Source organism: Miniopterus schreibersii (assembly GCF_964146895.1).
Source record: "Miniopterus schreibersii genome assembly, chromosome: 7".
NCBI lineage: Eukaryota > Metazoa > Chordata > Mammalia > Chiroptera > Miniopteridae > Miniopterus > Miniopterus schreibersii.
Window position 1 is genome coordinate 49,719,076 of NC_138108.1, and position 17,008 is coordinate 49,736,083.

The 17,008-nt window shown below is 34.7% G+C and overlaps 1 protein-coding gene across 6 annotated transcripts in view; it reads right to left on the reverse strand.

Moving 5' to 3' along the window:
- TANK (TRAF family member associated NFKB activator) overlaps window positions 1-17,008 on the reverse strand; it is a 73,412-nt gene that overhangs the window by 31,934 nt on the left and 24,470 nt on the right. For 4 of the 6 annotated variants that reach the window (XM_081142264.1, XM_081142262.1, XM_081142263.1 and 1 more), the window contains exon 2: window positions 9,974-10,121. In XM_081142264.1, the coding sequence (XP_080998390.1) occupies window positions 9,974-10,072 (99 nt within the window). In that variant the 5' untranslated portion in view covers window positions 10,073-10,121. Of the gene's footprint in view, window positions 1-9,168; window positions 9,273-9,973; window positions 10,122-17,008 lie in introns of those variants that run through there. The other 2 variants (XM_081142266.1, XM_081142265.1) reach the window with 1 other exon arrangement.

Below are 17,008 nucleotides of genomic sequence, written 5' to 3' on the forward strand. Positions count from 1 at the left end.
AGAATTGGTGAACAAATTGCTGCTTGTCTTCTCTATTTCTGTGTATTTAGAGCTTTCTCCAAGAACTGAAAGCTCATCACAAACATTGACCAATGATTACCCATACTTTCACTATATCTTGATAGGTATGTACATTCTACTATCCAGACATTAAGTAACCAGCACAAAAACTTAGCAAGTTAGAGATAGGCCCAAAATAAATGTGGAAGTTATTTAAGCCTCAGTCCATTCTCTGACTACTGTGTGTGTGTGTGTGTGTGTGTGTATATTTCCCCCCCTTCATCTTAATGAAAAACCAATTAACTTGTATTTTCCTTTTGAACCAACTCAGAAAGCCTCTGTCAGGTAATTTTCATCTTCTAGTCTCTGGCTTAAAAACACAGCTTAGCACATCTGCACATAACATACTATAATACATGAATAACGCTAAAAATGTATTCATTAGCTTAGAGAAATCAACAGATCAATAACTACTTCAAACTAAAGTTTTGAACTATTTCTTTTTTTAAAAAAATTATTTTTTATTTTTTTATCCTCATCAGAGGATATTTTTTCGAGACATCGATGGCTGAGAGACACATTAACTGCTGCCTCCCGCATCCGGGCCAGGGGTCGAGCCTCCAACCGAGGTACATGCCCTTGACCGGAATCAAACCTGGGATCCTTCAGTCTACAGGCCCACACTCTAACCACTGAGCAAAACTGGCTACGGCTAAACTATTTCTTAAACAGTTTAATAAAGTACTTTATAAACTCAAGCAAATTCTGTAATAATTTAAAAACTAATACTATGTAGAATAGCAGGGGAAACAGAATAGCAACGGTTCAAGCTCTCTCACTGCTCTTTCCACAAACTTACACTTATAGGAATTATAGTATTCTAGTCTATTGTCTATATGTTTAATTTCCCTTTAAATTATTATCTCCTCAAGGGCAAAGACTATTTAGTGCTGGTATCTCCACAGTATAGTAGAGTGCCTGGCACACATTGAGATGCTCAGTAAACATTACTTGAACAAATAAACTACTTAAGTAGTTAAAGAGGTATCAGAGAAATAGATGTGCCTTCAGAAGTGACCTGAAGGAATGGAGAAAAGGCTTTGCTTATATTTCTGTACAGAAACAGGAAAAATGGAGATAAGGTCAGTAGGTGAATAAGACAAAGGAAGTTAAATCTGAGAATATGGATGCAAACAACAGGCAATGTCTGAAGATTTTTTTTTTTTTAAAGGGGAAGCTTATACCATCAGAAAAAAAGGTACTAATTTGAGAAGAGAAAATAAATAGTATTCAGATAATAGTAAAAAAAACTGGTCACAAGGCTATGAGAGGGAAAGTCCAGAGAATATTACATCAAATTGGGAAATAACCAGTAGAATTCAGTTTATTTGCTATGTTTGGAAACAAAGTGTTTTTTTAAATTAAGTGCTTCTGCTCACTGAACGGATCTGCATAAACTTATAACATGAAAAGTCCTTTTAAACGGTCAGATAATTATTGCAGTTATAGTACTTTTAAAAAAAACGATTACAAAGCAAGTGCATTCTGGCACTACCAAAGACCCCATAAAACAAAAAAATCACTAACAACCGCATTGAAAATGTACAACAGCAATGTCTTGTCAACACTTCTGTACAGAGCACAGACATGACAGCTAAAACAGACAGAAGAGAAGATGCTTTTGACAGCCAGTGTGTGTGAATGATTCTTTGAGTCAGATGGCAGCAACAAGTTACCAACTAAGAGATCTGCATGACAACTAACCATCCATCTGTATCAAACACCATCTGGCCGAGATGACTCTGGCTTCTGTGTATTTGACACTCCTTCCAATTCTAGACTAGGAAAACAAGTGGTCTACCAGCCTCTAAAGAGGCAAAACAGGTACTTAGGTAGTTGTGCTATAATGCACTTTGTAGTCTTTGTGTTCAAAAGGAAAACTTAAAACAATGGTGATCAAATATAGTACACATCTTAAATTTATTAAAAATGGTTGTCCATACATACTTTCGACTACCATAAATCAATTAAAAGCTTATCTTAGAAATGTCCCTTTATCCAGGCAAAATCTGAATCTATCTTCAAAACTATAGGAGCATATTCTCCATAATTTGGACATACAGCTGCTCAAGTTGTCATGAGTTTCACAAATGTGAAAAGAGTTCTATAAATTAAATTTTTTCCTATTGCTGACACTGAAAATTATCATTTCTCATATTTTCCAAAGCAAAATATTTCCTAGATGAAAAAAAAATTCTAGTGTCCTTAAGGCATCTATAATACTCTAAACAGATCAAACATTATCTCTTCTTAAACATTATCTCCTCATCCTCAAGAATTTATCTCAGTATTCTGAAAAATACCATTGTTTTCCTCCAAGTACAACAAAACAGGAATTTAATAAATGTTGAGTGGATTTAAAAATTAGTCTTGATTTAAAAACCTTTCAAACTGTACCAAGATTAACAAAGAGAACAAAATCTTTAATGAAGGATTTGCTTGGCCACCACTAATGCTCTCCATAGGGAGCTCCACTGTTCATGAAGGAAGATAATTAAATATTAATTATCCCAATACATAGCACTTTAGACACAAACCAATTGTCTTATCTTGACACTTTGGTAAACTAAACATCAACTTCAATTTTAAGTTAAAAAAAAAAGAAATTGTACAGGATTAGCAACTCAGGATCCTGGTTTACTCATTCCTCAACCATTCTCTATTCTCTTACAAGTAGGCAGAAGTCCTGCTATCCCTCACCCTCCCAGTACCAAGATTTATTTAGGCTAGAGCTACATTTGACAAGTCAGATTATTAATCTGATTATCTACTATTAGGTGACAGTGTTGCCACCAATTTCACAGCATGTCAAATGATAAACTAAGACAAACCATTTTTATTTTATAATCTTGTGTACTGGTCCTGATCAACTTACTTAGTCTCTTTGAGCCTTGGTTTCTGTCTCTTTGAAATGGAAATAATACTTACCTGAAGGATTGAAGGAGGGTGGGTGTATAAAATATATGACACATAATAAGCTCCTTGCAAACATTAATTCTTTTCCTTTAATACTGAGCAAGCTATCTACATAATACCTATTACTATAGCCTGTAGTGCATACATTGATTAACTAAAGCTCTTATTACCACTGAACACAGGCAATTTGTCACCAGACTTACCATGCAACCACCCCATGCTCTAAGCCAGTTTTTTTAGTCTTTCTTCTAGTTCACTATAACCTATGACTCAGAAGTTTCTTTTTGAGAAATCAGAGTGATATCTCCTTTGGATCAAAAACATTCTGTCAAGCAAAAACAACAAAAAACTCTGGTTGTTCAATGTTTACAAAGAAAGTTTCTAAAGCCTAAAAAAAGGGCTCAAAAACCATTAAGGAATAATTAATGTCTGTTAATAATTACAAAAGAAGCATGTTTGTTGAAAAAAATGCAAACAACAAAATGTCTACCATAACCACCACCACAACAACCCAGATATGTACAAAGTAAAAAGTGACAGTCTCTTCCTTTAATTTACCTCCTCAGAGGTAACTACTATTGACCCTTTGGTATGTGCCCTTTCAGAACTTCTGTGTATATGTATATGTACCTTACTCTTTTTTAAAATTCTCATCTGAGGATATTTGAAATGCTCCAGGCAACTTTAGCTTAGTCAGCCATAAGATGTGGCAAAAACTACTAATTATTCCTCCATATACATTCTCATTCTTTTTTTTAAAGTAATATAAACTATTAGTTGGGCATATGGTTGGTCATCCAGCTAGGGAATATATTTACCAGTCTTCCCCACTATGAGGTGTGACCATGTAACTAAGTTTTGACTAACAGCGTGTGAACAGAAGTGACCTGTACAAATTCTGGACCATCTTGGCCTCTCTCTGTCACTCTCTCCCCCCCCCAACTAGAGCAGCCACTGTGATTCCAGAGATGAGAACCATATTTTAAGGATTCTTGAGCTGCCTTACCAGCCCTGGCTACTCACCTCTGGACTGTTATATGAGCGAGAAATAAACTTTTATCTTATTTAGCCATAATATTTCTTGATCTCTTGGTAACAACAGCTTATCCCATACAATAACCTATTCAGAGGCCAAGCCAACTCTATCACTGCCCTATGTAATAGCATCTTCTCTTATTCTGTGATTTACACACCCCTCTATTTTGTAAGTCAGAAGACTTCTTAGTGTGGATACATACAAATGCTTACACAAAGCAAGAAGCAGAATAAGCAATATTAGACTGTGAACCCTTTAAGTGCATGCTTTATATTTTATTTATTTTTTAATCCCAAGCATTTATTATGATACATCCGAAATTGTTTGTAGAATGAATGAAATATTAACAGCAAACTTTATATTCTACCCTTTTTAGTAAGAGGTATAGATCACAAAGTAAGAATTTATCCAAGAAAAGAGGAGACTATATTAGATTCATAGCAATGAGAAGAAAACAGTTTGAAAACCTGAAATGGGCTACAATTTAGCTAGGTTATTATAATGAATATTGAATTTAGAGTCAGATAAACCTAGTTTCAGTATAGATTCTGTTACTTAGGCTGAAAAACTAACTTTATTAAGTATTAGTTTCTTCATTTGAAAATGGGCTAACAATGCTGACTTTATAGGGCTAAGACGATTCACATGTAAATGTAAAGTCTGTAACATTTTATTAGACACTTAGGAGGTTCTAAGAGAACAAACAATTTAAAGGCACAGTGGCAGGAGTGCCTAGGCATTACAATAGAAAATTTGGTATAGAAAAGAGAAAAACACTACTTGGGTGCCAGGGAACATAAAATAAACTTGATGATCAATAGTATGACACCAGTAGTAGTATGAGGGATCATCCTTTGAAACTTAAGTGAGGTAATTTAGGATAAATAAAAGGCAGCTTATAAAACTCATCACTCCCTTAAAATAGTACAAGTCAGAAAAAATAATGGGTATATAAGTTCAGGTCTGACATCAATTTAATGCGCCTTCCAAGTGGAAATTAGATATATGGGTCTAGATCTCAGAAGACAGGTCTGGAGTAAGGAGATAAATTTAGCAGTCACTCTCAAAGGTATCTGAAGCCACAGGAAAAGATGAGATAGCTCATACAAGACTATAAAGTAAGAATCAAAGAAGGCCTTGAAAAACTAATATTTAGTGACTTGGAGGTAGTGAAACCTAACAAAGGAGACTGAGGAAGTGAGGCTCAAGAGGGTATGAGAAAAATCAAACATGGTGTCTAGAATGTTAAAGAAAACAGTATTTAAAGAAAGAGGTAGTACAAGAGATACGGTCAGTTATGAAATGAAATGAGGTAGCTCAATATGTATGAACTTGAAAGACTATCGATTTTAGGCAAAGTAGTTACAGAAAAAGTTATAGAAATGAAATCTGTGGTCAAGCAGATTTTTTCAAATCCCAGTTCTACTAGCTTTACTACTTATTAGTTATGTGTTTGTGGGCAAGTTATTTCACCTCTCTGCACTTCATTTTCCTCATCTGAAAAATGAAAATAATACTTCCTTATCAGATTTGTAAAATGATTAAATTAGATGACTGTAAAACACTTTGACAAACATAGGCCTCAATAAATTTTAGTGAGGATAATAAAGAGAAAAACATTAAAAAATTTTAGAACCATTTTCAGATTAGCATGATTCCATTTCTGATAAAATATGATGCACATATTCTGGAAAGATATATATCAAGTTACTAACAGTGGTTGCCCCTGGGGAGTGAGAAAGAGGACCATCACTTTATATTCTGTGTATCTTGAATTATTTGCATTTTTTTCAATAAGCATATGCTGCTTTTGTAATTTTGGCCAATAATATTTTACAATCACTTACCTGCCTTATTTGTCTTTGTCGCCCTTATTAATTTGAAATACTCAAATGCATCTGCTTGACAGAATGTTCTTAAATGGATGTAGCACACTGACTTCTCAAAGAGGAGCTTCGGAGTCTTAAACTGCAGTGAACTAGAAGAAACACTGTGACAAGAGCTGGCTTGGAGTATGAACAGCTAAGTGGTAAAAGACTGGTGAGTTTGTTCAAACTGATGAATGACAGATGGACAGCAATAAAACAGCTAGTAAGAAAATCTAGGCTACACCAATTATAATTTGTTTTGTAACAGATTTTTTAAAAAGTTATGATAAAATATATAAAATTTGCTGTTTTAGCCAGTTTTAAGTGTACAGTTCTGCAGCATTAAGTAAATTCACGTTATTGTGCAGCCATCACCACCATCCATCCCCAGAATTTTTTTATCTTCCCCAAATGAAATTCTGTACCTGTTAAACATTAACTCTCCATTCCCCTCCCCCAGCCTCTAGAAACCACCCTACTTTCTGTCTCCATGAATCTGACTACTCTAGGTATCTCATAAAAGTAGAATCATTTTTTGTGACAGTCTTATTTCACTTAACATAGTATCTTCAAGGTTCATCTGTGTTGTACCATGTGTCAGATTTCCTTCCTATTAAAGGCTGAATAATATTACATTGTATGTATATATAGAATTTTGTTTATCCAATCATAAAGTGGTATTACAGTGACTGATTTTGTATGTTACTCATCCTTGCATTTCAGGACAAATCTGATTTGGTCAAGGTGTGTAATGCTTGTAATATGCTGCTGAATTAGGTTTGCTAGTATTTTGTGAAGGATTTTTACATCACTATCTGTAAGGGATATGAGTCTGTAGTTTTTCTTATAGTGTTTTTGTCTGGCTTTGGTGTTGGGATAACACTGGCCTCATAGAATGAGTTAGAAAGAATTCTATCCTAATCAATTTTTTGGGAAGAATGTGAAAAGAATTGGTGTTCATTCTTATTTGAATGTTTGATAGAATTCATCAGTGAAGCCTCTGGGTCCTGGGCTTTCTTTGTGGGGAACTTTTTGATTACTGTTTCAATCACTTAGGTTTTCTATATTTCATGGTTTAGTCTTGGTAGGTTGAGTGTTTCTAGGAATCTGTCCATTTGGATCAAGGTTATTTAATTTGTTGGTATGCAACTTTTCCAAGGTTGTCCTGTTTCTTCTCTTCTTCTCTTGCTCCATTCTCTTTCTCCTTGATACCTCCTTTTCCTATCACTTCAAATATCATCTCTACAAAGACAAGTTCCAAATCTGTATTTGCAACTGATACCTTATTCCAAAGATCCACATTTCAAATGCCTGCTGATTATCTTTCCCTGACTAATCTTCTGACATTTGAACTCAAAATATCCAAATAATAATTTCCTTTACCAAATCAGCATTCTCTATTTCTGTGGCTGCATCATCAATCTTCCATTCATCCAGGCTGAAAATCTTGGAAGTACTTAAAATGGTATTTAAAAACTTAGGTCTAACCTGAGAGCCTTTGTTCTTATCTCCATACTAGAAGTTTGAGACTTGTATATATAATCTTATTACTAAAATTATAAATGAGAAATAACTAGATTGTTTTATTTCAAAGTTCAATGTCATTTCTGGGAGTAGATACATGAGGAGAAATTAGTGATTTACATTTGGTACTTCTGATTCTGTAAGTTCGAAAAGAATAAATGTTCCATAAAATAAAATCTCAAGATATGTCAAAAGGAAGTATAAATGTATTCTCACACACGTTTTAGAAAAAGTTAAAAATAAAGTATAAAACCCAATGTCAGAACTCTTATTTCATTATATTACAGGCATACCTTGTTTTATTGCACTTCCCTTTTCTGTGCTTCATAGATACTGCCTTTTCATCAACATTGAGCCAAGACTATCAGTGAAATTATGACTCACTGAAGGCTCAGATGAATTTACTGAATAAATCTGATGTGTAACATTGTGTAAGTTTAAGGTGTATAGCATGTTACTTTGATACATGTATATATTGTAATATCATTACCACTGTAGTGTTATTTATCACATTACCTTATTATAGCACAATATTACTGTCTACATTCATTATACTGTTCACTAGGTCTCTATGTCTTATTTACTACTTGTTTGTACTCTTATTTACTACGTTTGTAACCTTAAACACCATAAATCTTATTCTTCCCCAACCTGACCCCCTGGTTAATACCATTTAATTGTTGTTGTTTTTTATAAGTTTGACTTTTTTCAATTTTACATATAAGTGATATATAATAACCCTTCAACTTCTGGTAACTACCACCTCCTATCTGCAAACTTATCTTTTTTTTTTTTTTTTTTTAAATATATGTTTATTGATTTCAGAGAGAGGAAGGGAGAGGGAGAGAGAGAGAAACATCAATGATGAGAGACTCATTGACTGGCTGCCTCCTGCACGCTCCACACTGGGGATCGAGCCCACAACCTGGGCATGTGTCCTGACTGGGAATCAAACCTCAATCTCCTGGATCCTAGGTCAATGCTCAACTGCTGAGCCACGCCTGGCCAGGCTGCAAACTTATCTTTATTTGCAGCTATGTTTTCCTTTTGTTCCCTCCGGTTCTCAGAGGAACAGATGTTTCTCCTCTTGTTCATAGTAAATTCCTTAACCTATTCCTGACCAAAGGAGTTGGCCTTATTTCCTTCCTCTTACCCTTTTCTCCTTCAACTATTTTTTCACCCTGTACACTCTAACTCAGAAATGTTATCCACATTCAAGGCTATAATAAAATCAGTTGTTCTATAATCTGTATCTATAGTATCCAATTCAGAACTCCATACAGGCTTCTAGATCCATATTTGCAACCACCCATTGGACATTTCCACCTGTATGCCCCATAGGTAACTAAACCTAATAACTAAAACCTAATTACACATCTTATTTCTCTCTCCCCAAATTTGTGCCTTCTTCTCCATTCTTGATTTCAGTCATCAGCACCACCATTAACCCAGTCTTCTATTCCAGATAACTGAATATCATTCTAGAATCCATGCTGTGACTCTCAGAAGTGGCTGCATTCAGGTGTCACCTGCTTTCCACTCTATCTCCTAAATAAATCTTAGCTCTCTTCCCCAATTCATTCATCCCTAATACTTAATTTAACTCCTTATTTTGATTGCTTGAAATGAATGCCATTTGTTTTCTTTTAAAAACAGAAGTATAACATATAAATATATATATATTTAACATATACATATTAATAGATATTAATGTATAATTTATTTTAAAAGTACATAAAGTTCAATTTGATGGTTGCCACTTACTTTTAAATTCCTGGCTCTTAGAACACTGCTTAGCATTGATATATGTTTGTTGAGCTGAATTCCACATTGTCCTCTATCCTATCTATCTTCTATCCCACAGTCATCTGTATAAATATATAAAGACTTTTCTAAAGCATGTATTAATCCTTCAGTAAGTTTTGACTGAATAAGAATACAGTACAAACTACTTAGTCATATTAATCATGACAGGGCCCTAATATACCTTTACAGCTTCTTTTCCTGTACTGCTATTGTTCTTTTTGGAGCTATAGGATTACCTTATAGTACACTGTGTACAGTGGTAATTTTACAAAGCTGAAAATTCTGGTAAGTCATTAAAGATTTCACTGAAATAGTCTATTTTTCTGTAGTTAGATATGAAGGCTATTATAAATTAATAACTTAGTTCTAGGACATTTTAAAATTTGTATTGCCTTCCTGCTACCAAATAACAAAGTAAAAAAACCCAAAACACAAAATTAGCTATGACAGTGATACTTCTTTCAGTTTGTCATTTTACGTAAAAACTATGAAACTAATATCAAATACTGAGTATCAACTGTTATTAAAAAATAAAAAAAATATTTTATGAAGAATATTTGTCATTTTTAAAAAATACAATCACCTTAAAATGAACTCTTCCCACAGGTCACATACAAATCTCAGATTATATTCATCCATATATCCCCATGTTTCAGTAATTATAGTTCCTCAAGGCAGTTTCTAACAGTATATTTTTCAGTAGCAAAAGACTCTCAAATTCCATTTACCAGGATAAATAACTTTAAGAACCAAAACCACATACCTTTTGCTGCAGCTCTTTTACTGCAGAATCTCTATCCATGCATGCCTGTCGGAAGGCTTCGTAAGCTTTATTGAGTTGTTCACCAATGTTTTTATCCATTCCTCTCTGTCCTGTAGCATCACTGTAAAGGATGGAGTAAGTGACAGGTCTGGAAAACAATCAAAACAATTTATAGCTATTAAAGTATGTAAATCTCATTTTTAAAATGCATCTTAAAGACAGTTCTATATGGTTTATCATGAACATTATAGCATCAAGTACTATAAAGGTTTATAAAGGCATAAAAGTCTCATGTAAAATCCTAGTAAGTACTGTGAAACATTAACTTCTACAATTTTTTAATATTCTTTATTAATGTTAAAGGAGCAAGTGGGGTTCCAGTTCATAAAGATGCTACTTTGAAAATAGTAAAGTGCAACCTAAAAATGGAGAAACACTAAAAGGCCATTTTGGTATTAATGCTTTATAGAAATGCACATCAGGATTAGCAATGTGGGAAGAGATTCTTTTTACTAAACGGACAGTTACTCCCACTTACAAGGTGAATTCTCGCTACACTGAAATTAGAGCAAAATTAAATACATAATAAATGTTTGTGGATGGAGTTCACACTGTTGTTATCGCAGAGCAATTAAGATGTGTGAAAACGCTCTTATTTTAGCACAAAATCTAGGGAGAGCTGCTGTTGGATTGTATATTTAAAAAGAAAAATCATGTTCCTTCAAGTACTACCCCCACTCCCTACTCGTTTTCCAACCTCCCTGCTGTTTCTCAACTACAGGTGATTTACTCAGTGGAGGTAATTTGGTTTTATCATCTCAATTTGCATAACATCTCTAACTACATTCCATGGCTCTGAGCAGAGAGCCATCCTGATGACTAATTCCTCCTGTCCAGCTGTAAAAACCACATCACAAGACCTTTCTCTTAACCTTCTGAAAGCAAGAGGAGGTTTTGGTAGTATCAAATTATTTAGCTTTTTATGACTGGCAACCTTCCAGTTTCTAATCTTTCATAAGGTCTTTCATTTTATCTTTGCGTATATAATGCTTTAAAATTTTTTAAAGTATTTTACATTAAGATATAACTAATATAACATAAAATTCACCATTTAAAAGTATATGCTTCTTTGTTTTTTAGTATATTCACTATGCTGTGCAACCATCACCATTATGATTCCAGAACATTTTGTCCCCACATAAAGAAACCCTGTACCTATTAGCAGTTAGTTTCAATTCCCCTCTCTCCTCCTGGAAACAACTGAGATACGCTTTCTAATGGTGTAGATTTGACTATTTTGGACATTTTGTATAAGTGGAATCATACCATATATGACTTTTGTGTTTGGCTTTTTTCACATAGCATACAATTTCCAAGGTTTATCCATGCTGTAGCATGTAATAGTTCCTCATTGCTTTTTATGCCTGAATAATATTCTACTGCAGATATACACACTTTATTTATCTGTTCTTCAATTAATGAACATTTCGGTTGTTTCCACTTTTTGGTTACTTTGAATAAAGCCACTATTTGTGCACACGTTTGTGTGAACATGTTTCCGATTTTCCTGGATATATACCAAGGTGCAGAATTGCTGGGTCAGATGGTAATTCTGTTTAACTTTTCAAGGAACCACCCAAACTGTTTCCAAAGAAGCTGTATCATTTTATATTTCTAATAGCAATGTACAAGATTTCCAATTTCTTCACATCTTCACCAACATTAATTGTCCATTTAAAAATTATATGCAGCCTGCTGGGTGTCAAGTGGTACCTCACCATAGTTTTGATTCACATTTCCCTAAAGATGTTAAGCATTTTTCCACTGTTTATTGGTCGTTTGCATACCTTCTTCAGAGAAAAGTCTAGTGAAGTCCTTTGCCCACTTTTTAATTGGGTTGTCTTTCTAATATTGAGTTGTAAGAGTTCTTTATATATTCTGGAAACTAGAGATGTATCTCATATATATATATATGCATGACATAGTATTATGTATGTGTTATATATGTATATATATAATTTGTAAATACTTTCTCCCACTCTTTAGATTATCTTTTCATTTTCTTGATAGTATTCTTTGACACACACAGTTTTAAATTTTGATGACGTTCAATTTATTTTTTTCTTTTGTTGCTTGTGCTTTTCCTATCATATCTAAGAAACCATTGCCTAATTCAAGGTCACACAGACTATCACCTGTTTCCTTTTAAGAATTTTATAATTTTAGCTTTAGATCTTTGATCCATATTGAGTTGATTTGTACATGGTGTGAGGTAGGGGTTCACATTCCTTCTTTTATATGTGGCCATTCAACTGTCCTGGTACCATTTGTTAAAAAAGTATTCTTTTTCTACTGAATGGCCTTGGTGCCATTGTCAAAAATGGATGAGTGTTAATCATAATGCTCTTTTAAATACCTAGGTAGTAATATTCCAATCCTATCAACCAGTCTTCCATTTTAATATACTAAATACATTCCTAAGTCAATTTTCAGGTTTAATAAATACAATTTCAAGGCTTTTATTATGGAGATCACAGTGTAATTACTTTCTGAAGAAATAAAAAATGGTAATCTTTTTAAACATTTCATTCAGGAAGTTTGTTTCTATTGCTACCTCTGATAGATGAAGAAGATGAAATACTGTTAGAATAATGAATATTGCCAGGATTTCTGACATGCCATAGACACTATGCAAACATCAGTAAAATTAGCATAAATACAAGTATCACTTTGACTACTTTATATACTAAATCAATCAGAATGGGACTTAAGGCAGCTTACACAGGTGATTAAAACTAAGTATATAAGCAGGAAAAGAAATATATGGGTAGGTAGCTACAGGGAGGATAATATATTATAATATGCTAATGTAGAAACAAGAGGTTTTAAGTTATATATCACTGTCTGAAAAAGCTGCACATATCATTACAAATTGTCAATATAAATCACACATATATATGTATATAAAATATTTTTTACTGTATTTTTTATTGATTTTAGATAGAGAGGAAGGGAGAGGGAGAGAGAGAAACATTGGTCGGTTGCCCCCCATACCCAGTACCTAACCGCATCTGGACCAGGATCAAACTCACAACCTAGGTATATGCCCTTACCAGGAATTGAATGGTGATCTTTTGGTGCACTGGATGACACTCAACCAACTGAGCCACACCGGCCAAGGTTTCACCCATATTTTTAAATCTGGGACAAACAAAAGCCTTGAATTGGGAACTCATCTAGTTTCTTGTTTTGTTCTATCACTATCTGACCCCTGACCTTAGTTCAGGGCAACAAAACCTTTTTGTAACCAAGTTTTTTCTCTCCAATATAAAAAAGATGTTTAGAATCGATTTCTAAGAAACTTCTTTGTTCTATAGTTCTTGAGTGTGTGAGTCTTAAAATTCATGTCTGTTCCATCAAGAAGGTGCATTCTTGTTTTTTAAAATGTAAATGTAGAATTAAAAATAGCTGCATCATATGTAAGTAAATCATGTGGAGCCTTCAATTCAGGTCCTTGAATTAGATCACACAAATGTCACTGAGTTACTGAGTAAATTCCACATGGATGCATCCTATTTACTGAAATAAGAATGCATGCTGGGGAGATATGATTCAGGTCAATACAACTAAATAAATGATGCATTTAATTTCTATCTCACAACCAAGAGAACTGGGTGTTAGATCAGTGACACTGACCAGGGAAAAGGGAAATAGTCTCTGGGACCCAGCTAATTAAATTGGACAGATTTCAAATATTAACACCCTGAACTTTAAAGACACTTGTTCTTCTATTTTTTAAAGCATTTGTTAAGTGTAAAATTAATTTCACAATTTAAGAGGCAGTCACATTTCAATTATATTTTGGCATGTCTTTTCCAAAACCTGCTAGGCTCCAGGGAAATGGCTTTATTTATAGTAAACATGCTCAAACCCAAATTTTATGGCCATTCTTACTCCCCAAGCCCAGAAAGTCCAAGCTAGAGCAAACTCTGTCTTGGAAACTCTTCTAGTTACGGTTTCACTCTTTTAAATATATTTAGGAAAGACTTCCACAGTAATTTCTCTATTTCTGAGTCTAGTTTGCTGGTTTCCTTTCAACACACACTAAAAAAATTAAGTCACTGATGCCTCATAAGGTAGATGGGTGGAGAGAATGTAAAGTGCCCCCCTCCCCCAGTTCTCCAGAAGCCAGGGTCCACCCACTCACCTCCATCAGGACTTCCTTTTTTCCCCTGGATGGTTCCTGCCAGAAGGAATATGGGGGGGGGGGGGAGGCAGTAAGTTCCTGTTCTGCTTCCCAGGTCCAGCATGTGCCACCCAGGAGGAAGTATTAAGACAATCCCTGGGCAATAGGTTGTTTCCTCTTTCACTGATCCCTTGGCTCAACAATGAAACTGTCTTAGGGTAGGTGAGGCAGCCTGCACAAGGGAGATACTTTTATCTTCCCTTGGTAAAGTTGTACAACCCCAACAAAGGTGTGCTAACTGCTAGGGCCAATTTTTTATTTTAATAAAATACATCCCATTACTATTGAATTCAATGACAAACAAAAAACAAAGCATTTGTTTGCTTACTACATGGAAAACACTGTGTCAGGTGCAGCAAGGGGCTTCAGAAGTGGTACTACCTTAGAGCTGTGTTCCTTTCACAAACTGTTTTCACCAAGTCATCATTTCCTATTATTCATATTCCCATTTGACTGGTAAGTCTCACAGGAATTAAAATTCTTAGTTCAAATTCTTTGTTCAAAGATTGTTATTAAAGCCTGCTGCAAAGTATTCTCCCAGAGTATTATGGTGGATATGTTCATTCAATACAACATTTAACTGAGTACCAACTATGAGCAGGCTTGTTGGGAACCACTGATGGAATGAGAACAAAACAGACATGAAACCTATTCTCATGAAGACACTGCTAGCTGCAACTCAAAACATAAACATGACTACCCTGAGATACCCAAAAGCTATAGACTTTGGAGAGGAAAGTGGTCGCATCTATTTCTAAGGTTTAGAAAAGGCTTTGGAGATAGTGGCATTTGTACTGGGTTTTTAATTATGGGTAGGAATGACCTCACCTGTTCCTTTCTGATTACTAAACAGCAGCTCCTTTCTAAAACAGGTTCCAGATGGCTATAAAGATGTTTTCAGTGTTAGGTAATATCCATTCTTCTCTAAACCAGACCAGGATTATATGCATTGTTTAGCTTGACTTTCCTTGTCTGGACGACTCTGCAAACCTGAGACAATTCTTAAGTATAACAATAATGGTCAATCATAGAAATCATTGATTAGGCTAGTGCTTTGCCCATGATCCTAGAAACATAAGAGTGAAAATAAAATAAAAAACAAATCCTATATCTTCTTTGGACCTCAATTTTCCTTGATTTTAAAATTAAGAGGTTAAGTGATAGAATCTCCTTCAACTTTATTATTAGATAGCATTTCCAAAGAAATACAGAATAGAAGCTTTTCCTTGGCAAATATGTTGATTTATTTTCCCTCATAAATGACACAAAGATGTAAAAGGAGTAGCCATTTTGTTTCAAATTGTATTATAAACTAGGCCTTAGTTATGAACCAGTTGATATGGCTTTCATTTGAAGATGGTGAGAAGCATACAATAAAGTTATATAGGGTGTCCTGGAAGTAAAGAGATAATATGATACTATGAAAATATGTGATATAACACTGTTGAAATTAATGAATATTTATTTAACAACATTTATATATTCCCTCTTGACATTTTACTAGGTAGAATGAAAAAAAGTATAGGTTTTGGATTCAGATCCTAGATCTACAACTTTCTAGCCCATGAAGAAGAGACTATTCCATGTTATCGCTGTCACGGAGGCTGGACTTGTGCCAGAATGGAGGCTGCTTCCTGCAAACTCCCCTTAGAGACTGTCTAATCATAAATGATGCTCATTCTGATATAAATCAGCATCCCTCCCTTCTCTCCTGCTATGTGCTGGTTCTTGACCTGGTAGCATTCGTGTACTAATACTCCTGCTATTCCTCCTACATCCCTGTCCTCACCTCCCCACCCTGTATAATTCTTTGGTGCCTGCCAAGTGGCATGGGAATCCATGTCATCTTGCAGCCTTCCAAGACATGCCTCATTTGTAAATTTCCCTTAATAAACTCTATTAATTACCAGACTGCAAAAACTATATGCAGCAGACTCAGTTATGACCATGCTGTAGTAGACCTTATAATTTAGACTTTAAGAAATTTAGACTTTAACCTCCTGACAAAGCAGGAGATGGACATGTTTTAGAAAGGTAAACTGGACACTAGCATGGACTATAAACCGAGGGAGACAAAATGGGGATATCCATAGTAAACTTGCTGTATTTTGCAAGGAAGATGAGGGCTTGAATAGAGCACGGGAAATGAAAGATGGATGGATTCAAGAGATATTTCAAAGGCAAAATCAACAGGATTAGTTGGCCAATTGGATCTGCATAATAGACATGAAGGCAGCATTCAGGGCCCTGTCATTCAGAATCAGTTGGCCTGGATGGGCCCTTGGAATCTGCATTTTGATAAGCACAGTAACCCAAGTGCTTCTGCTGAAGATGGCTCACCAGCCATAATTTACAAAATACTAGGTAGGCTGTGATGATAGTTAGACACAGAGAAACAGGAAGAAAATTTTCAAGGGAAAAGTATTCAATTTTGGACAAAAGTGCTTGAAGAGATATAATTAACAACAGGCAGAAAAAATGTAGCTACTACATGATAGAACTAAATCTAGAGGAAGAAATGAAGACTAAGTATGCCTTCCCTTCTGCTTACATTCTTGAAGTTGTGTTTTGAATGTCCAGTGTTCTTTGGACAGTTAACTAGACCAAAATCTTTTTTCCACTGCAGGGAAATAACTAAATTTTTGAAAAGAAAATAGTGGAGAGAGAAAGAAACAATACTCATTATCGTACCACTTTTAGGTCTTCAGATGTACACTTTCTTCTCTCTCCCAAATATAAACCAAAAAAGAGAACAGGCCCACTTATTATCTGTACAATGTCAGAATGAA